The sequence below is a fragment of the Paramormyrops kingsleyae genome, chromosome 2, assembly GCF_048594095.1.
Source record: "Paramormyrops kingsleyae isolate MSU_618 chromosome 2, PKINGS_0.4, whole genome shotgun sequence".
Taxonomy (NCBI): domain Eukaryota; kingdom Metazoa; phylum Chordata; class Actinopteri; order Osteoglossiformes; family Mormyridae; genus Paramormyrops; species Paramormyrops kingsleyae.
In genome coordinates, this window is record NC_132798.1 from 7,228,985 (window position 1) to 7,250,552 (window position 21,568).

At 40.4% G+C, this 21,568-nt stretch overlaps 1 protein-coding gene and 1 long non-coding RNA gene across 2 annotated transcripts; both read left to right on the forward strand.

Annotated features, from left to right (window-relative positions):
- The first annotated feature begins 7,017 nt into the window (after positions 1 to 7,017).
- Positions 7,018 to 10,353, forward strand: LOC111857506 (uncharacterized). The gene is made up of 3 exons (XR_002841370.2): positions 7,018 to 7,102; positions 9,373 to 9,507; positions 10,312 to 10,353. It is a non-coding gene; the product is annotated as an uncharacterized lncRNA (long non-coding RNA).
- A 4,272-nt stretch (positions 10,354 to 14,625) lies between these two features.
- On the forward strand, positions 14,626 to 21,377 carry LOC111857549 (beta-centractin). The gene is made up of 11 exons (XM_023838529.2): positions 14,626 to 14,791; positions 15,927 to 15,991; positions 16,090 to 16,165; positions 16,955 to 17,080; positions 17,664 to 17,788; positions 18,203 to 18,419; positions 18,552 to 18,644; positions 18,808 to 18,982; positions 19,093 to 19,154; positions 19,296 to 19,336; positions 19,622 to 21,377. Exons 1-11 carry the CDS (start codon positions 14,744 to 14,746, stop codon positions 19,725 to 19,727), a joined length of 1,134 nt encoding a protein of 377 aa, XP_023694297.1. The 5' UTR covers positions 14,626 to 14,743; the 3' UTR covers positions 19,728 to 21,377.
- Positions 21,378 to 21,568: the final 191 nt, after the last annotated feature.

The following is a 21,568-nucleotide window of genomic DNA, read 5'->3' on the forward strand; positions in this document are numbered from 1 at the left end:
AATTTTTATTACCGATACCAATTATTTGCATGTTTATGTGCCTGATAACCGATATTCAGAACCGATATTTATTTACTATTATACTTCTGTTTTTGACACAATGATTACAACACCACTGAACTGAACAAACTGTTTTATTTATAACAATCACTCCCTCCTTGCATACAAATCAAAACTCTTATTTATACACCAATAAATAGAGGGGTCTGAAAGTGCAAAAAATACAAGAAGTGCACTGTTACTAAAGTGTTTTTGTTCAAAAATAAAATCTTCAATGAGGTAAAAAAAAAAAACAGGTAGCCTAACATTCTTAGCCACCTGGAAAAAAAATAACATTGTTGTTTTAATGCAGCTTAATACTCCCAGTTGAGCAGAACTAGGTTGTAGTGTAGAAAACAGAGTCTACAGAGAAAAGCATGGGCAGCAACACTAACATTACCAATAAGCAAAATAAATAGACCTATAGAATGTCTGTTTTCAAGCACAGGAGTCATATCAACTTTGCAGAAATGTAACTTCATTTTAAACTACAGTTTTATTAGGTTTATAAAGCTGCGTTTATAGGCTAAAGAGTGAAGAATGATTTGCTGGATAATGTTAATTTGCTGAATAATATTCTGAAATATTGAAATATAACAAACAAAACATAGTTTTTTTATTGCTTTTCTGATATATCACAATTACGTTTTTGAAAAAAAAAAACGTTTTTGTCGTTCTACATTATGACTTGCGTGCTGACAAAGCGCATTCAATTTCTTAGTTATATTTATTTAGAAGATGTTTATTAGCGGAATGATGGTTATATAGTACATGTTAATATAATTCGGGTGTTTTAGTGAATCTTGTTAAAAGTTATATGCGGTGGCTGTGCTGGAGCATTTCATGGTGAGTGAACAGCAAAATGGAAGTAACTTCACGAGACGAATGATGAGCATATAGACGCTCTTTAGTGGCTGTATTTAATTCCGGCAAGTTACGTCTTTATTGGAACAGGACATGACGGTTTATCTTAGCATTCGTGACTCCAACTTCACGAGACTATAATGATGAGCACTGGCGTGCACAGATAGAGACGAGGTGGTGCTGAAGCACTTGCCCTTTTGCCCTCAGTCCAAAAAAGTGCCCTTTTGAAAGACGTGATTTTTTTTTTTTTTTAAAGCTGCGCGATTTAAAAAGGTGTGAAAATAATGGCTTGATTTGTGCCCCTTCTTCAAAGACACCCGAACCCTGTCGCTTTTTCACTGTCACCGTGTCACGTGAACACGCTTGCAGTTCATTTGTTGTGAGGCGTGTAGCAGCGGCATGACATAGGACTACTTGGAGTAGGCATAGTAGGCTAACTATAGCGACTGGGAGCCACGGCGGACAACACGGCAGCTCTTTCCCTTCCCAACCAGTCAGGTAACCCATGAATCGAGTGAAATTATTCTGTTTGCCCTCTAAGACCAACCTGCAATTGTTTTGTTGTGAAGTAGCCTGTCAGAAACTGCACATGACAAACTTTGCCAGCTTGCCCCCTCCATCCATCCATATGGATAAACAAAAAAACGACACATTTAAAATGTAACCTAAACCATTTAGGCAACCCCGCTCTCCATCAATTCCGACCTTTTTGCATACACTATTGAAAATATCACGTTATGCTATAGGCTACATGCCGTTAGGCAGAGGGCTCTTTTGAGCCCATTTTTCGTTACAAATTTTAGGATGATCTCACGGAAATCTGTGAATAAATACAAAGTTTTCAAACTGAAGTCAGTGACGGGAAGACATCACACTTTTTAGAGATGGAACTGCAGAAAAACCTAAAACCTTGACATGATTATGAATAATAGAATTATGGACGTTTCTCCGTTTTTGTGGATTAGCCTTTCCATAACTAACGTCAACTACTGTCCTACTTTGGTAAGATTGAAATTAATGTCTTTGACTGTCTTTAGTAGGTGTCTCCTGTGAGAAAGTTAGAACACCGTCCAACTGTCTAAAGATGCAGTCTTTAGCCTAACTGGTTGTTACTGACTCAGCGATGCTCGCAGACATTTACGCACTGTGTTGTGAATATGTATGTATATAGTTTAGAGTTGGATACAGATTTTATCTTTTTGTGGTGTGATTTTTGATTTTTAGAGAATGTTTTGAAATAAAAGTCAAATTGCATTTAACCTGTGCGTTTTTTTTATTATAAAAAGAAAAGGTTTTCCACATATGCAAAAAGTGCCCTTTTTTCCCCCTGGAGCACTTGCCCCCCAAAATGTCTGTGCACGCCACTGATGATGAGCATGTAGACAACAGAGAGAGGATTAAATTCAGCGCTTTTATTTACAAGATGCACTCATCCATGTCTGTAAATGATTTAATTCATGCAAAGTTACATATTTATTGGGATAGGACTTGATGGGTTATTTTAGCCGACCAATTTCACGAGACTAATGATGAGCATATATAGACAACATGAGAGAGAATTAAATTCAGCGCTTTTATTTACAACATGTGCTTATTAATGGCTGTATATTATTTAATTCAGGCAAAGTTATGTTTTTATTGTGACAGGATTTGACGGATTATTTTACGTGACTGTGAGTTCGTCTTTATTTCTTAGAGCCAAGCTGCATAAACTACATATTAGTCATTTATGTAACACATCTAATTTGTGCATTAATAGCTGTTATGTTAAATAAAGTTGACTAAATATAGCAAAACAAGTAAGTATACTTTACCTGTGCACGCAGTTGTTGTTTCCCCTCAGACGCTGTGCTGCAATGGCGATCATGCACGTAATTCTCAAAACACACACAAGATGGCGGCGTTTATCGGTGAACCCGATATTACAAAACCGATAACCGATTATGGTAAAATGCTTAAATATCGGGAAAAATATCGGTAAATCGATATATCGGTCGATCTCTAGTTAGCTGTCAAGACTGACAGAATTACATTAGACCAGGCATGGGGACCCTGATCCATGGAGAGATGGCGCGGGTTTTTGGGGTGACCTCTCAATCAGCCAATAACAGTGGATCCCCAGCACTGGTGTTGAGAACCACTGCTTTATTATTGGCTGATTGAGAGGTCATCCCAAAAACCTGCACCCACAGTGACTTTCCATGGATCAGGTGTGCCACCCCTGCATTAAACAATTATCCAGAGGTTTTCTAACACACAATTTTTCAACCTTCTTAAGAAACTAGCATTTATTTCAGCTGCAATGGTTTTTCAAGGAAGGACATTGATTCAGATTAATAAGTATTTATCTTGATTAATAAACAAACAAAAAAAACTTTATAAAAAATTATTGTCAGAAATTAATCATTATTTATGTTTACAATATAATATGATACAATTTCTCTAAATCTCCCGTGCCTGTGTGGGTCCCATCCAGATTCTCTGGGTTCCTGCTGCTGTCCAAAACAATGCTTAAGTGAACTGGTGTCTCCAAGTGGCCCATAGTGTGACAGTGAGTCTCTGTGTGTGTGTGTGTGTGTGTGTGTGTGTGCGTGTGTGTGTACATTGTGCCGAATCCTTTGAGCCCAGCATGATTGATAGACATGATACAAGTTTTCACTGTATATATTCAGCATATTAATACATTTGTCTCACTATCGTCACCCATTTTCTAAGCTTTGAGGCTATTTTTCCATGCAGTTTATCATTCAGACCAAATCCATGCATTATTCATTTGTCCTTTTTGCTTAAAAAGAGGGAAAAAAGATCAGAGACCCAGGGTCCTCTTCATTTATTTATGTCACATCACTTCAGGGCTGTTTCCAGCTCTGTGAAAGGAGTCGCTGGATTTAGCCGAATTCATGTATTATCGCAGATGTTCTCCATTGCAGGGTAAGTCCGCATGTATAAAAGGTACTAAGAGAATTTAAATAGGCCTACTGACAAGTTATCATCAAAGCTATTTCTAACCCATATTGTGTGGGATTATGAATAACAGCTTTGTGGAAAATATATACAGGTATATAGAATAATCACTTCTTTCTCCCAAAACGATAACAAAGTTCATGATATCGATACCCAAACAAAACAATTCCATGGCCCTATATTTTCTTTTTTTTCATTTAATGAATAAATAGTTCAATTAAGTCGCCTTCCTTCGTGCATATTTTGTTCGCTAGAACTGATACTGCACCCAACAGATCTCCTAGGATCACCTATAAAAACAATTAATGAGAAGAAAGAAGATTTTCACAGAGGACGTACAGTATTCAACTATAGTGAAGGAAAATCAGATCATGGATCTCCGGATTGATTTAACGCACATGCCAATCATTCAAGCCTAATTGAATGTGCTTTGTTCTTTCCCTTAATTTGTGAGCAGTTTGCCTATGTGACTGAGGCATATGTCTCAGTTTAATTTTTTATTCTCTTGTCTTTCTTTGATCGCATTAATTGCCAGTCCCTTACAAACAGACGGGAAAACCCGTCTGTATAAAAAATATATTCCGCACCCCACACCTGTGCCACGTTTTTCTTGCCGGCGAGAGTTTCGCCGCTTGCATCTCCGATTTCAAACTACACGTGGTTCACCTTCATTTTTTTGTTGTTGTATGGTGAAACGCATAATAACCGTTTAATGCTATTACTTAGTGCTTATGGTTTTCAAAGAGTAGCAGTACTAACTATACATAAACCGTTTGTATACTTGAAGGTCGAAGCACAAACATTTTCAGAGGAAAGCGATGCAGCTGTTGATCAGAAACTGATTCTAGTTTTTTTTTTGCAATGGCAAATAATGCGACTTAAAAACAAAGTAAAAAGGTAAATAGATAAATAAATATTTTAATGATTACAGAGGAAGAACTTTACTTTTTCCTTTACATTTATTAACTTATGTTTAGTGAAGTTATTATTTGGTGTTTTTACCTTGCTAATTAGCTGTTGAACTTTTCTTACCCTGCGTAACTTACTGTAAATGCAGAAAGAGAAAACCCAACCGCAGCTCGTGTACACGGTAATAATGTGAAATGAATCGAAGGGTCTATTTCAGAAGTCCTGACCTTTATCTTTAAAACCAGTATTTTACATTAAAAGTAAAGTAAATAGCCCAAGTTAACAATTGTATAGAAACAGTACGCCGCATAGATAGATAGATAGATAGATAGATAGATAGATAGATAGATAGATAGATAGATAGATAGATAATTGATTTTATATTAGGAAACAATGTAACTTGGCCACAGTTTTAAGTATACCCTGCACCTTGACCAATACGAAATAATGAACATGTTTAATGTAAACATTCTTATAAATATAAGGAATTAATATGAGTAGAATTGCAGTCTCTCACAGTTACTGTCCGTGTGACGTAGATGAATAAATGTACCTGCACTCGGACTTTGAGAAAGCCTCCCACCTTCATCCCATCCCCTTCTTCTGCTTGTCAGAGTTACTGAGGTGCTACCTACCCTACTGACGTCATAAAATGCGTCCAAATGACTACCCAGGCAGAGCGAATTACTAACAATAAACTTCTTTTTGTTGCGGGTGCTGGTATTATGGCTCTCGCTGCTTTTTACTGAGAGCTTAAATGCATTCTCTTTTTGAAAACGTCTTTTGAAATACCACTTACCAGGTGACTCATCCATCAGTCTCAGTATCCCGTCATCACTCTCTCGCTTTCTCCTCCGGCTGGCACGTGATGCAGCCGGCTTGTTTTTACAACCCTTCAAACCTCTTTGTTCTGGATATCTGTTCAGTGTAGCAAATGCCAGCCTAGATCTTCTCTAAGTGGTCTTCATTATATAAAGAAGTGGGCGTGCATTGTCCCTTTGGAGTTTAGCTTTTGCACCAGCACAAAGGGTCAGTAGACTGGTCTGCCTTTCTCTGATAGCTATACAGTATGTTTGATGGGGTCATAGAAGTCACCCAGTAAATCAATGCTCCCAAAATGTAACCCAGCCTCTCTTCTAAGCTCTGCATGCTAATTGCAGGTGTTGGTGCGGTGGGCAGGTCTGTACAGGTTAGATTTGGATTGTTACCGAACTTTTGATTTTGATAAGGATACAAGCTTTAGTACCTTGATATCAATAATCTTTACAGTATCTAAATTTCCGTAATTCTGTGGTACATTGTATTTAAAAACAAAATTCTATTCCAGCATAGAATTCGGCAAAGTGTGTGTGTGTTTGGGGCAGGGGGCGGGGGGGGGGGGGGGTTGGTCCAAATTGACAACCCACACCATTCCCGCTCATTTTGTTACCAAGAATAAAGAGATATACCCAAAAGGTCATAATCATGATAACCTACAGTTAAACACCCCTATTTAAAATACTGTTTTTAAATAAACAGGCCTGATTGTGAAATAAGCCAAAAGCAATAGCCTACTGTATAGTTTTAACATTTTCATTGAAACCTACATAGATTAAATTCCATTCAATACATAGATTCTGTTATTAATTTGGCCTTAGCTGTTACAAAACCTAATTGATGCTAGAGTCATGTTAGCTTTGTGTCCTGTTAGCCATTTAGCCAAGCCTACTTTTCCTAACCGGGGAAAGCGATATAAATGCATTGTAATTATGCACACCTAAGAATCTGTAAACTCATTATATAAATAGGGTGACCGGATAATCCAGGACACTTTGAGCTAAGACAGGGTTTATGCAAGCTACCATTTCAATTAAAAGGACTTGAATTTCACAGCACTGAGTTCATGGTTTGTGCTGATTGGTCAGTTTTCCTATAATCATGCAAATGTCACTAATGTGAAACAGCTGGATGAGTCTTTCAATCGCGGAAACAAAAGCGCAAGAAGACCTGAATTATTTAGACAAGTACAGGAGTCTTTCAGTTTTAAAATAGTTTGTAAATCCTGAAGTGTCCTCCCTGACATGAATTATCTTGTCAGTCTATATACAGTATAAATCAAGGTGAGCGAGGGACAAATGTTCCTCCCGGTTAGACTTGTTGCCCACTTGTAGTCCGTTCTTCAGGTTCACCCTTTTTGTTCAGCTTGAAACTAAAATGACATCTTATCTCACTCCTGCCGCCCTGTTTATCAATCATAGGCACCAGCTGCTTCCATCTTCCATCCATGTAGCATTTTGGCATAGGACACACGTGAAATGAGGGCTCCTGTGTCTCTCTGCTATTTGACGTAAGTTCTTAAATATCTATATTTGTAAAATGATAGAATTGTAATGTTTTAAATTTCTGGTATTGCGATATGATACTGATACGGGTACATCAAACAAAGCTAGTACAAGTTTGTGGATAGTATTCTGATTACCTTTACATCTGCTTATTTAGCACATGCTTTAGCTGAAAGTGAAAACTTTGGGTCAGAGAACAGGGGTCAGACAGTGTGGAAAAAGTTTGAGTTAAGGGCTTTGCTGAAGCTTCCAGTAGCGATCTTATTGCTCTGCCAGCCATAGGGTTTGAACCCATAACCTTCTGGACAGAAGCACAGATCCATAATCCGCAGTGTTACATAACACTCTGATAATTTGCATATCCCATCTTGCACTTTAAGCTTGAAAACTCTCTGTATATAGGAAAGCACCGGCATGCCAGGCTACATCTGTACTGCAGTGCACTGAAACTCTGAGAAATCTACTTTTTTTTTCTGAGAAATTTGTATTTTTTAATGAGTTCTCACCTTTGATACTGATATTTGAGGCTGTAAGTTTTACCCCAAACACACAAATGTAAGATCAGCACCTTACCTAGACTAATAGCATATGCCCATTTTTTATGGATTTTTATAGAAAAGTTTTTGAATGATAGTCTTCTTTTAACAATTTTGACTAATTACTGTTTCAAGATCCAGATGGACAAGAAACCAAACATCTGCATTAAATATTTATTACAAAAAATTACTAATTATTTGATGACTGTGATGGATTCTTAAACTGTGCACCTTTGACCGAAATATATCTCAGAATGCAATAGTAAATCTTTGACTTTAAAACACTATAAACAGACTATAATTAATTACTTTGAATTCATGAGCCATTTTAAATCAAAATGCAATTGTATGCATATATTGTATCTGTGGGATGACGAAGGCAGATAAACAATGCAAAGATAACAGAAGCATTTACTATAAATAAAAGATGTAACATTTCCCAAACACAAAGAGAAACAAACACAATAGAACAAGGGCACTTAAAACAGAAAATTAACCAAAAAAAGGCAATACAGCTGACTTAAAGAGAAAAGATATAAAGATTGGGGGGGGGGGGTATTTTGTCCACCTCCTACCCCCACTCAGCCTAGCAAGATCTTTCTCCCAGTCAATTCAATAAAACCCAAATATGTGTCCTTAAAGGAAGGTCTACTAGGCTGGAATCACTCTACGCAGAAATGCAGTGCTTTTTTTGTTTGTTTGCTTGTTTGTCAGCTCATAACATCGTTTAGTTTTGTTCAGGCCCCAGCTGGTGCTCTTGCAGTGGTAGATGATTTCTGTTGTCACTGAAGGCCCAGTCTTGTGATAATGAATGTATGAAGCCTTCAGTCTGCAGAGGGCTCCCATATCTCATTTACACTGCTGGGGGGTGATATTAATGCACCTCCCATCTCCTTATATCTTTTACTGAGATGCCTGTGAATTACTATTACTATGTTGTTTGCTGTTACTGTTGCAATAATATGAAATCAGCGTACAGGGTAGAAAAATACATTTTGATAATTATGTGCCACTTTCATTTTAAAAAATGTTCTTTTCTTTCGGGACCTATGGGAATGACACAGATGAAGAAATGCATGGATGTTTGTTTATTCACCTCTTAAAGCAAATTGGTACTTTGACCGATCAGGTAATTGCTTTAAAACAGCCCATTGTTTTCCGCGAAGCCAAACATTGAACACAGTGATAAAGGTGTGTGACGCGAATGTGATTTAGGTGGCACAGCTTCCGCTGTAGCGTCACACTTTCCAGGTATGTGTGTGTAGCGTGTGATGGACAAGCTTCCCATCCACGATGCCCCCTGCCTTGTGCGCTGGCCTTCCTGGGCCCAGGCCATCCCATCACCCAATGCTGGCGTGTAAGATGGATACAAATCAAGACTTAAAATCAGTTGCATTCATCAAAACAGGCAGTCTGCATAACATGCACTAAAACCACAATCCTGAAATACACAAAATGGGTTTATAATATTCAGAACCACTGTGTCTACAATACATTAAACAGTTTTACTGTATTATTTCTTTAGTAATAGCTACATATTTACGTCTCATTTGGTTTGTCTAAATCAGCTAGAGTAAAAGCAAACACATCCATTCACTCGTTAATTACGTTATTTCTTGTTGCTTATCTGATTAAACCCATTCAGTACGCTTCCTTTGCTTTCCCAGTTCTGACTGCTATAAGCTGTATTAAATGCCTGGTTAAAACACAGCTTGATTTAATATCCAAGGCATTTTCAGGACATGGAAATGCCGGCTAAGAGGCTCTGGGGTGGCTCCTGGATCCTAGGCCAGGGAAGAGCTGGGGCACGTGCTGCATGGGATGCTGGTCCATCACAGGACAGGGACAAGATGAAAGGACAGATGAAAATGAAGGTTTGTTGCATTAATAATTTACATAAATGAGAATTCCTGGGTTGTTTAGTATATCTTAAAGTAATAGATTGATAAAAAATAAAAAGGATTGTTCAAGTATTCAAGGAACTGCATATTTAATAAGAAATTTTAAAAATCCCTTCCATGTATAACATGCACATTCATGCACATTACATGTACATTACATGTACATTAACAGTTATGGAGACTCCTGGATTTTTATAATGAAGAGCTGTTGGTTTCTAATTTATATGTGAAGACTTTATGCCCCCTGAAAACTGCCTTTCTTTTTTGTTTGCACACCTGGCTGTCAGATTTCAATATATGCCAAGTTCAGTCAAGTTCGCTAATGCCTTCTTGTCCTTATCTTATAGTTCTTTGTGTTGAAATATCTTTGAAGACCAATTATATGGCTAGTGTAATTTGCCAAAATTTATCTATAAAGCAAGACAAAATGGAGCGCCATTCTAAGTGACCTTTAAATGTTTGAAGATCTGACAATCTCAAACCAGACTTATAAATGGATGCAATTATAGCACTCCCTTATCGTAAAAAAGTGACCTCTGGCGGCTGATAAGGTTACCGCACCACAAAAGTTACATTTTCCTTTCATACGTATTTCATGCATTGTACTGCGTCTTTACAATAAAAAAAATAACAACCTAACTGCGTATCCTCATTCTGTTTATTTAGAAACGTGTCAAAAAGAGATACAGAGTTGCCTTCTTTTCGTTTTGTAACCTAGGGTATTATGAATGAATTATAATGAAAGAATTAAAAAAAAAACATCTGATTTGTTGACAGAATGTATCCTGAGAAGACGCCAATGAATGCTGAGAATGTTTGCAAAAAAAATAATACAATCTATTCATGAATATGTATTGCTTATTAAAAAATGAAATTCAAACTAAATTTCATTAGTGACTGTGTGTGTGTGTGTGTGCGTGTGTGTGTGTGAACAGGTATACCTTTCCTTATGGGGACACAATGTTCCCATAACGTGATAAATATCCGTTTTTTTCCTTTTCCCCATAAGGGAAAACTCTATTTTATAAAAATCAGTGACTGCTATGAAAAAACTACAAATGCAAAAACTCATGTATTTTGTTTGGTTACTTATGGGTATGGTTAGGGCTGGGTGGGGGTTAAGGTTGTCTTAGTTAGCGTTAGCATTTTTCCCATAGAAGTGAATGAGCGGTCCTCATAATGATAGATATACCCAACGTGTGTGTGTGTCAATTTTTTCAAATTTACTTCAGATATGCACATGATAGAAGAGGGCTGTTTTGTAGGGCTGAAATAAAATGTTTCTTTATGGCCCTGCTTGAGTTAACATGACTTAATGCCCATATAGAGAGAGACTCGCATTTGCTTTTCGTTCCAGAAAAGCTGAAGAGGCAGCAATGGCCTTAGTTGAGGAGCCACTGCTGTTTGAAGTGTTTCCTCAGGGTGCCTTTGATCAGGATGAAGGTGATGCACTGAGTGGGGAAACCACCCACAGCGCCAACCAATGCTAACCTGCCATGCAGATGGAAAACCGGGCACCACCCACAGTGCCAACCAACGCTAACCTGCCATGCAGATGGACTTTGGCTCTGGGCAGACAGATATTCTGTGACTGCTGGCCCTATTCAGGGTTGTGGGGGGTCCAGAGCCTATTGGCAGAAAGCAGGGAACAACCCAGAATGGGGCACCAACCCACCGCAGGGCACATACTAACACAGCATTCATTCACACTCACACACACACAAATGGGCAATTTCGTAACACCAATTAATACTCACATTAATACTCACATAATACTCACATAGCATTCATTCACACTCACACACACACAAATCGGCAATTTGGTAACACCAATTAACCTCAGCATGTTTTTAGATTATGGGGGGAAACCAGAGAACCTTGAGGGAACCCTACAGAGAGCCCTGATGGAGACTCGAACCCAGGTCTCAGAGGTGTGAGGTGACAGCACTAACCGATGCACCACCGTGCCCCCCCCCAGAATGGAACATATTCATTATTATTAATAATTAGTATTATACTTGTTGTTTTTTTGAAGTAACAATTTGCAGTCTTGTACAACTAGATATCTGAGTGGTGTGAAACAGATTAAGCACCTCATTCAAACACTGAACAGTACGGCTGAGGAAGAGGAGACCTTCAGGTCCAATTCTGTGCCACAAGCAGCATGTCATCCGTCACTGATGGTCACAGCCCATGTGAGGCCCTCAGCAAGCTCCAATGCCAGTACCCCCCCCCCCCCCACCCCCTGGCAAACTTCCCCACCCAATTTCACTTTGTCTCAGAAACTGACAATAGAGGCTGTCTGGTGAATGTCAATTGCTAAAGAGGTTTATAATTTAGGTGCGCAGAAGCAAAAGGCTGCTTCTCCATTTTTTATTTTACATAACATCTGGAAGCTTTAGCAGCTCAGCACCAGGTGATCTTAAGGTCCTATATGGAATTTATTCTATCAGAAGCTCTGAGATATAAGCAGGTGCTTGTCCATTTAGAGCTTTAAAAACTAGTAATAGAATTTTAAGTTCTAAAAGAAACAGATAAACAGTGCAGTTTATCTGTTCAAATAACTCCATGTTAGAAATGCATTCATGTTCTTTCTTTAGTGTACGTTTATTTTACTTGTGGTATATTTTTCAGATGGAAATAACCTCCCATCTGGCTGTGTTTCACAACTACTGATCGCTTCCTCTGTGAATGAATCACGTCGCGTTCATCGGTGTCTTATCGGCAATTAACCTCAGTCTGCTCTTGTCAAGTAAAGCGATTAAGCAGATGTCCCGGGCAAGGCTGATTCCACGCTGGCCTTGCAGATGTCTCAGTAAAATCTGTTACCCAAGATCGCAATCAACGGGATGGCGGATGGCCTGACATCGAATGTTTGGTAGCAGCTAGTGACGTGTCCTGGCTTGTCCCTTAACAGTGGCTCTCAAATGCTTTGTTATTAACAACACACCTATTCCCCACGATTCATTTCCAGCCCGATACCTTGGTCCAGTGAGAGCACATATTTGCAATGAGGATTTGTGTCTTCTATCTATACCTTCCTCTTTTCGGGAAATAAAATGACGCTGGACTGCAGCTGACCTCGCCGAGTCTCTTTGATGTAATAGCATGCCAGGTCTCTCTGTCTCCACTCAGACACCAATTGATAATAAGGTTGGCATCCTCCATTCTTTATATTTGCTTCTCTCCTTTTTCATCCATCAAGTCCAATAGGCTGTGATCGATTGTCGTATTTTCAATGCCCAACCATACTGAAATTGTACATTCCCATCTGATATTCATCGCAGTATTGCAATCATGGTGGAACCAAGACTTTCTTTGGATTTTGTTAATCAGTTTAGTATAAAAAGTCACAGTCACAGAGTACTCAACACAGAGTACACAGAGTACTCAACTGGTTGGTTGAAACAAAATCTTGGTCTGGATTTTTGCTTTCTGGATCTGGGCTGTCCACCTCTGAATCTGAAGCCTTGCCTGTGTCTGTGATGTCATTAATTGTTCTCTGCTCCTAGTAAAACCTCTGAGGAACAGGTGTGAGGGAAGAAGCCAGGTCCACTGTGTGGGGCCCAGGGAAAAATTATATTAGGTACACTGGGAATGGGATTACTAGTACCCCTTCTTGGAGCCTGGCCTGGTTAAGGGGTTCAGCAGTGAGCTCCTCAGCCAGTGCTGGGGAAGTTGTTTGCTGATAAGCACCTGCTGACTAGAACATCCAGAAATCCCAGGCAAATGTATCCCAAAAAATGCATACTTGAAGACATGTTGTGGGCTCACCTCATAAGTTTTGTTATCAGGGGCAATATCAGCCAAATACTGAGCCTGAGCTGGACAGTTCTGCTTGACATCCTATTGTCATCCTTTACTCTATTTCAGCAGTGTCATTCTTAGTATCCATTTGCTGCTAGATTAACATTGTCCATGTGAACTGTTATAAATAAAACACAAACATGGAGCAGGGACAGCATTCAAGCTCCCTCTCTTGGAGATATGGGAAAACGCTGTGCTCCCCTATATGCTTCAACAACATGTTATATTTTAATTGTTACATTTCCAGACGGAAGTTTGTTCTCTTTGTTGATAGTGGAAGTAACTGAATGTCAAAAAAGTGCACACCAGTTTTCTGGCTCTGTTCGCATGTATATTTCATGTCTATTACTACACTGCCACTGTAATCCCATATAATTATGTACACAGAAATACACTGTTTCTGTTTCCACTGGAATAGAATAAATGAATAAACATTTATGTAAATGTTTGCTGAAAATATAATTTCATAAATCATATTATACTGTTTATAATATATTTAACATTTGTCTGTTCTGGGGCAGAACGGTGGTGCAGTTGTTAGCACTGTTGTCTCACACCACTGGGACCAGGTTTTGTTTCTCCGCCAGGGTTCCATGCGTGTGGAGTTTGCAAGTTCTCCCCGTGTCATTGTGGGATTTCCTCTGGGTACCCCGGTTTCCCCCCACAGTTAGGGTGACCAGAAAATCCATGTCAGGGAGGACCCTCTGAGGCAGGACAGGAATTGTAGATTACCATTTCAATTATAAGGACCCGGATTTCACTTGAGCACTGAGTTCTTGCTGTGTGCTGATTGGTCAGTCTCCTATAATCATGCATGTGTCACTAATGCTAATATGAAACAGCTGGATGAGTCTTTCAGTAAAGGAAACAAACCAGTCAAAGCACAAGAAGAGCTGAACTATTTAGCCGAGCACAGAAGCCTTTCAGCTTGAAAGTAGTTTGTAAAACCCGATGTAGGTCCAAGTGTCCTCCCTGACGTGGATTATCTGGTCACCCTACCCACAGTCCAAAAACATGCTTGAGTTAATTGGCGAGACAAAATCGTGTATATGTGAGTGGATAGATTCCGTCCCGACTGTGACCCTGAAAATGACAAGCGGTTACAGAAAATGGATGGATTTGTCTGTTCGGCACAAACACGGCAGACAAAACAACGTCTGTCCGGTGTCTTTCCCACACTTCCGGTTACATTGCGTCATTCAGATCGTCCCTGACAGATCTCCTCTGATTGGCTGCTGTAACTGTCCGTCTGGTCGAGAATCCGCCTCATATAACCACGTGACATCACTGGCAGGCGAGGCAGAAGTGACCCGGGTGTGTTTCCTGTTTCTGAAACAAACAAGCATTAAATAAAACACGGAGGCAAAAGCAGTAAAGCAACATATATCATAAGGAAGGTGTCATGGAGTCGTATGACATTATCGCCAATCAGCCTGTTGTAATTGATAATGTAAGTAGCTTGTTGCAGAATTCAAAGTGCTCTCCCACGCTCTTACTAAAGGGGGCTATCTGACTAGCTATTGTGTTGCTTTTGTCTCATTCATTCTAAAAATAATTTTAAAACGGTCGTTTACGATCCTCCTGCAGACTGACACATTATCATTGAAATAACCGGCTTTCACGGATTACTATAGCTGTGTGTATATTTTAGATCAGTCATACCGCGTATGAAAGTAATGCTGCCCGTTTAGCAAATGCTGCCGGTCTGCCCTGTCAACAGTGTTGACATGGCACCCATTTGTCAGCATTACTTAATTCGGCAGTCCTGTGCGTTAGAAAATAGATAATATACTTTACTGTATCGTTTTCAATAAGCCAGCGAAATATGGAGATCTCCTGGAGATCTCAATGAAAGGGTTGACTTTAGACGCAAAGCCGGAGCCACCATCTAATAGCGAATATAATGCATCTGTACGTTATCTATAACGCATGCAGAATAACGATATGTGCACCTCTTACGGTTATTTGCTTTCCATACGTTACTGGAGCACAATTTACTCCATTTAAGGACATGTCAGAACTGCTGTCTCCCTGCATTGTGCGGCAGTTTCCAACCCAACAAGGCCGCGCCCTGTAAATTAATCTTGGAAACTAGTCTTTTAACTTAGTCACTAGGAGAATGTCTTTAGTGGCTTATTCTGGTGTATTTCGTGTTTTTATTACTAGATGTCAATAAATGCAGCGTCGTTGCTGGCAGTCTGTTTTAAAGCTAATGTGTATCTATTCTCTTAGGCTGCAAATACTTTTTATATGTCCTTGCTGGTGGTACTGACTAAGTGACTAATTTTAGCTAAGGTCTTGTTATCTGAATGGCAGCGTTAGAAATTATTTAAGTGCCATATCTTGGTGAGGTTTGGGTACCTGTTTGTGGCAGATTGATTTGAGGAGGTGTGTACTGATGAAAGTTCAGCTTTGACAATGGACATCCTGGTGTTTCTGATCCAATGTTAAATAAGAGGGTTAATCGTTGCTTTGCCCTAAATCTATTTTGTCAGTTGTGGCACCACAGTCATTTGGCTTTGGATAGTCCAGCGTTTCTCACTGGTTTTATGTGGTATAAACTTTCAGGGTTCTTTTCCATTCAGGGTTCTGGTGTTATCAAAGCTGGATTTGCTGGAGACCAGATCCCAAAATACTGCTTCCCAAACTAGTAAGGATCACCTTGCATGCAATTGCTGCTCTGACTTGATTTGGTGCCTTGATGCATCCCACACATTGTATCACTGGCCTGTGTGTTTTTTTCCCCAGTGTGGGCCGTCCTAAACACGTGCGTGTGATGGCAGGTGCTCTGGAGGGAGATCTCTTCATTGGTCCCAAAGCTGAGGTAAACTGTAGAAATGTAGTCCTCATTTGCAGCATTTACTGGTTCTTTAATACGTGATGGATCTCACACACGATCTAGTCATATTTCCAGGTATCAGGGTTGGGACCATTCCAGAATGCATTGATCAATTCCAGTCCAAATCAGGAATTTGAACTGGAGTTGGAACTTAAATCTCCCTGAAATTCAAATTCAACTCCAATTCTGTTCCCCGTAGTCTTTTTTTCCAATCCTAGCTCCAGTTCCATTTCCTGATTTGGACTGGAATTGATCAATGCATTCCGGAATGGCCCCAACCCTGCCAGGTATCATATATATGTGACTTGTTGTCGATGCTCGTTAAAAGAAACAGTAGAACTCATAAATTGCGGCATGGTTTTAACAGCACGTTAACAACTATATTATCTTAGTTTTTGTTAGTTTTTTTCCTTTTTTTTCCCGAAAAATCTGATCTCTCTAGGAATCTTCTTACTATGACCAAAATACAATCTGTTATTGCAGCTTGCTTGTTGGGAGTTTATGACTGAATATGTATATAGCAATAATTGGCTTGGTCAGAGTGCTGTTGGTTTGTCTTTGCTGTTAGCCTGGATTCTGCTCTGCTGCAATCATTTAACTGTCATTAAGCGATGTGATGCTTGACAGATGTTTTCTGGTCATTTATTCTTGTTTTATTGTAATGATAGAATAATGACCATGTGGACAAGTGTTATACAATGAGATCGACATTGACATTCTGGGCTTTACCACAATGTAATTCAGTCTCACAAATATGGGGATGGTGGCTTACAGGAGCACAGGGGGCTGCTGTCTGTGCGCTATCCCATGGAGCACGGCATCGTGAAGGACTGGAACGACATGGAGCGTATCTGGCAGTACGTCTACTCCAAGGAGCAACTGCAGACCTTCTCAGAGGAGGTGAGTGTTGTGTGAAGAACCCAGGATGAACCAGGGGTAAATCCTGAGTGGGATTCCAGCGTGCCTTGGTGGTTCACTTAACCAAATGTCATTAGATCGTGGGAGCAAAGGTGATTGCTGCAGGGAATCACCTACGAAGAGACCAAGTTGGAAGCAGGAATTGATCCCATAGCCTTGGAGGTGCTTGTTCACTGTGCCACCCTTTGTCTATCCAAACTAATTTTAATTTTCAGCCCTTATTAGTTGCTCGATTAAAGAAAATCTATATACACAGGTCCTAAGAGCTGAGATCTTACCCTAATTGGCTGAATCTCCTGGATCATTTCCCCTCTTAAGCTGCTGTGTCGATAACAGCAGGCAGAGATGCTGATGGACTCAAGGCTGGAGATAACCGTAACAGTTATGGGGGCTTGTGTCAGGATGTCACAATTGTGATATTACCATCTGTTTAAAATTCACAACATAAAGAGAGACAGTGTGCGGCATCATCAGTTCAAAGGCATTATGGGAGACTGATTTCTCATGACTCTGGTGGTGTTTGGTTCTGTGTGGCCTGTTTCTCACGGTGTAACTTCCTTCCCAGCATCCTGTGCTGCTCACAGAGGCACCCCTGAACCCCAGTAAGAACCGGGAGCGGGCAGCAGAGGTGTTCTTCGAGACCTTCAACGTGCCGGCCCTCTTCATCTCCATGCAGGCCGTGCTTAGCCTGTGAGTCTGTGGCTCCGTGTGCCTGTTAGCAGTATATGAAGGGCTGGAGATGCTGCCGTGTTTTCTCAGGCCAGGAGTCGCTACCACTTGTGAGACGTGAAACTTTAGGTCAGGTGACTAGCTGCATATATATTTAGTTATGTAGACCAGTGTTTCTCAGACCTGTCCTAGGGGACGCCCAGGCGATCCATGTTTTTGCTCCCTACCAACTCCCAAGGAATTGGGAGAGAACAAAAACGTGGACCATCTGAAGGACTGGTTTGAGAAACACTGATATAGACCAACTAACGAAGAACTAGATCAAGCAGATCCTAAGTCACTCAGTGACCAGATATTGCACATCCAGTGAAACATCAGTTTCCCTAATGTCACAGACAGCCTGCCGTGACTGCACGGAATGTGTGTTGCTCACAGGTACGCCACGGGGCGGACGACTGGCGTGGTGCTGGACGCCGGTGACGGTGTGACGCATGCCGTACCCATCTACGAGGGCTTTGCCATCCCGCACTCCATCATGCGAGTGGACATCGCCGGGCGAGACGTCTCCCGCTACCTGAGGCTACTACTGCGAAAGGAAGGCTATGACTTCCACACTTCGGCCGAGTTCGAGGTGGTGCGCACCATCAAAGAGGTACGGGGTCTCTGAGTTTTCCTTCAGATAGCCATTGATTTATGCTGGAAGCGTGCTCCTGTCCAGTTGTGCTAGTAACAGAGCAAATCCCGCCCTTATTTCTCAATGGTGTGCACTTGTATCCCTCTGCAGAGAGCGTGCTATTTATCACTGAACCCTCAAAAGGACGAGACTTTAGAGACAGAAAAGGCACAGTACACCCTCCCTGACGGCAGTGCGGTGGAAGTAAGTCTGCCCTGTGTGTGGAGACAGGGCCGTGATTTATGTCCGTCCTGCACAGTACCAACCTGGGTCTTCTGGCTTTGAGTTTGGTCCTTGGAAGCCTTGCTTGCATCCATATAAGACCTGAGGACTGTCTAACTGTGCCTGGCCTTGTGAACTACCTCAGATCGGACCTGCTCGCTTCCGGGCCCCAGAGCTGCTGTTCCGGCCGGACCTTATTGGAGATGAGAGTGAGGGAATTCACGAAGTCCTGGCCTTCGCCATTCAGAAGTCTGACATGGACCTGCGACGCACGCTCTACTCCAACATCGTCCTGTCGGGAGGCTCTACGCTGCTCAAAGGTGCATGGAGTGGAGTGGCCAACGTGTGGCGTTGCTGGTCTCTCTCTAACACACTTTCTTACTTTTGCCTCTTTGTGGTTCTGTCTCTTATACGGATTGACTGTCCACAGGTTTTGGAGACCGGATTCTAAGTGAGGTGAAGAAACTTGCACCAAAAGATGTAAAAATCAAGGTATTTATAAATATGCTTTTGTCTGCAGGCCTGTTATTTGACCTCTTTTCATCAAGTACATGGTATCGTAAAAAAGCATTTGTTTATTGGACTTGTTGTCAATCTTAATTCACTCATTTTTATAATCCCGTTCTTCCACAGATCTCTGCACCCCAGGAGCGATTGTATTCCACTTGGATTGGGTACGTCCCTGAATATTTTACAAATTACCTTTTTGCTGTGAAGACTTCCAACTCGCATTTCAAATACATACCCATTAAATACGTCGATAGGATGATAAAAGTATCTATTTCCTGTTTTGCCCAGCCGGTAGTCTTGTAAATAACATCTTGAAACTTTTTCCATAAAGCTGTTTTTCGCTAAGATTTCCGAACGTATCCATCATGTCAAGAATAACTTGGTTCTACAGGAACAAAAGTATTTGTTCTTGCATTTGAGTACCAAGTACTGTGATCTGATGGTTGCAGAGGTTCTATCCTGGCATCGCTGGATACCTTCAAGAAGATGTGGGTCTCCAAGAAGGAGTATGAGGAGGACCGGGGTCGTGCCATCCACCGAAAGACCTTCCAGTAGAAGAGGGAGGATCAGAGTCATGGTGCCACTGCACCATCCCAGTACTATATGCCCCGGCCCTGTGGTCCCAGTCCGCCTGTTCCCCCATCATTCCTAGCACCTCCCAGGAGAGACCCGGCCAATCTCTGCAGCCTGGCGCTTCCTCATTCCCAGATCTGTTTCAAGACTCAAGTGGTTTGACTGGGCAGTCTGAGATATGCCCACTACTCTCTCCCCACATCTGTGAGGTGACTGTTTTCATCCATGAGAATGTAAGAGACAGTGCATTGTTAGGGGCAAGGCTATACTCTTCACATGCATGTATTTACAATAGCATTTAACTAACCCAATATGATATCATTATATGTTCTAAGAAAAAATAAGGTCTATGATAAACATCTATTGCTCCATGAATTTCATTCCAAAATGGCCAGATTTTTTCTTTTTTTTTTTGTTTTTCGCCAAGCTTAAAAGCACAAGTTATGCTTGCATTGAAATACAATAAATGTATTTTAATACACGTATTTCTTAACAAAGTGTGCTAAATTAAGACAGAGAATATCCCTGCCAGAAAACAATGTCCTTTTTTCTATTGCCATTGCTTAATGCTGCTATATGCCCCCCCCCCCCCCACGTTTACCTGCAGAGCTTGTCTGTCACCCTTAACGGTTGAGCTGGTGAGGCTAATATATAAATGATGGGAGGGATTACTATACTATCACTGCCTAACATGGATACTGATGAAAATCAACCAGTAGGAAGTGAGTTTAAACGGCATCACATAATCCCACCCACTGTCAGTTTCAAAGCCTTCTCATTTATCATTGCTCTATGTTTTTCCATTTTTTCCCCTACAATCAAACAGATTTATCCTCAGGTTTTCTTCGTGATTCATGTTGGACCGCAGTATAATAAGTTATCACAGTTTGATTGATCTTGCATGCCTCATGTGTTTGTCAGAAACAGAAATATTACATGAATAGTCTCTGTTGGACATCCAGTCTTTTCCTGTAAGTAAAAACCTCTATAAGGCTGGTGAAAGACTGATTAGTCTGTAAACATTAACACTAAGTCTCTGTGGGGACCTTGTGACCTAGTGTTGTGGACAGTAGTGTCCTGTAAAAATGAGCTTTTGGCTCATGTTTTGAGAAGCCTTCTGTTAGCTTTTTGATGCTGGCTTTAGTGATGCCTTAAAGGAAAAGCTTTAATTGGCAGCCATGAAATTTTAAGAACTCAACACAAAAGCTTATATTGCATTTTTTTCTTTTGAATTCCTCCACTTAACCATAACAATGTTAATATAAACTAGGTAGAGGAGGGTATCTTTCATACGTTTATTTAATTAAAAGTGTATAGATAGAATAGTATTGTGATTTAAAATAAGACAAATGCTTTTTTATGCGGGTAAAAGGTGTTTGTCTTTTGCAGGCTGTCTTGTGGATAATTCCCTGGCCAATTTTGTCCAATTCCAGGTTTACTTTGTAAAAGAGCAACTCTCCAGCAGTCTGACTGTATTTCAGTCAGTCTTTTTTTAATAGCATACAGAGTCTTATTCTCCCATATAAACCGTTGCTAAAATACAGCAGGAGGACTGACATGTACAATATGTTGAAGTGTTGCTTGTACTGTTTATTTTGTAAAGTCATCATAATAAAGTTAATGACAGCTGTCTTACTTTTCTGCTCATTTCTACAAGATAATTGCATTGTTTATATTGAAAGCATATGGCCATAAATGCAAGATCATCTTAAACTTTTGCTCAGACGTTTTTCGGAGGTAAGCATCCGATGGAAAGTGTTACAGAATTAAAAAATTCTCCTAAGACAACCGTAAATTGCGAAAGTATTCAAGGAAGAGATTGA

Bases quoted from the DNA above. Each gene is read 5' to 3' on its own strand.
- LOC111857549 (XM_023838529.2), top strand. From the start codon at position 14,744: ATGGAGTCGTATGACATTATCGCCAATCAGCCTGTTGTAATTGATAAT. The intron at 18,420-18,551 runs GTACGGGGTCTC...ATCCCTCTGCAG, and splicing joins TGGTGCGCACCATCAAAGAG to AGAGCGTGCTATTTATCACT. The intron at 19,337-19,621 runs GTACGTCCCTGA...TGATGGTTGCAG, and splicing joins TTGTATTCCACTTGGATTGG to AGGTTCTATCCTGGCATCGC.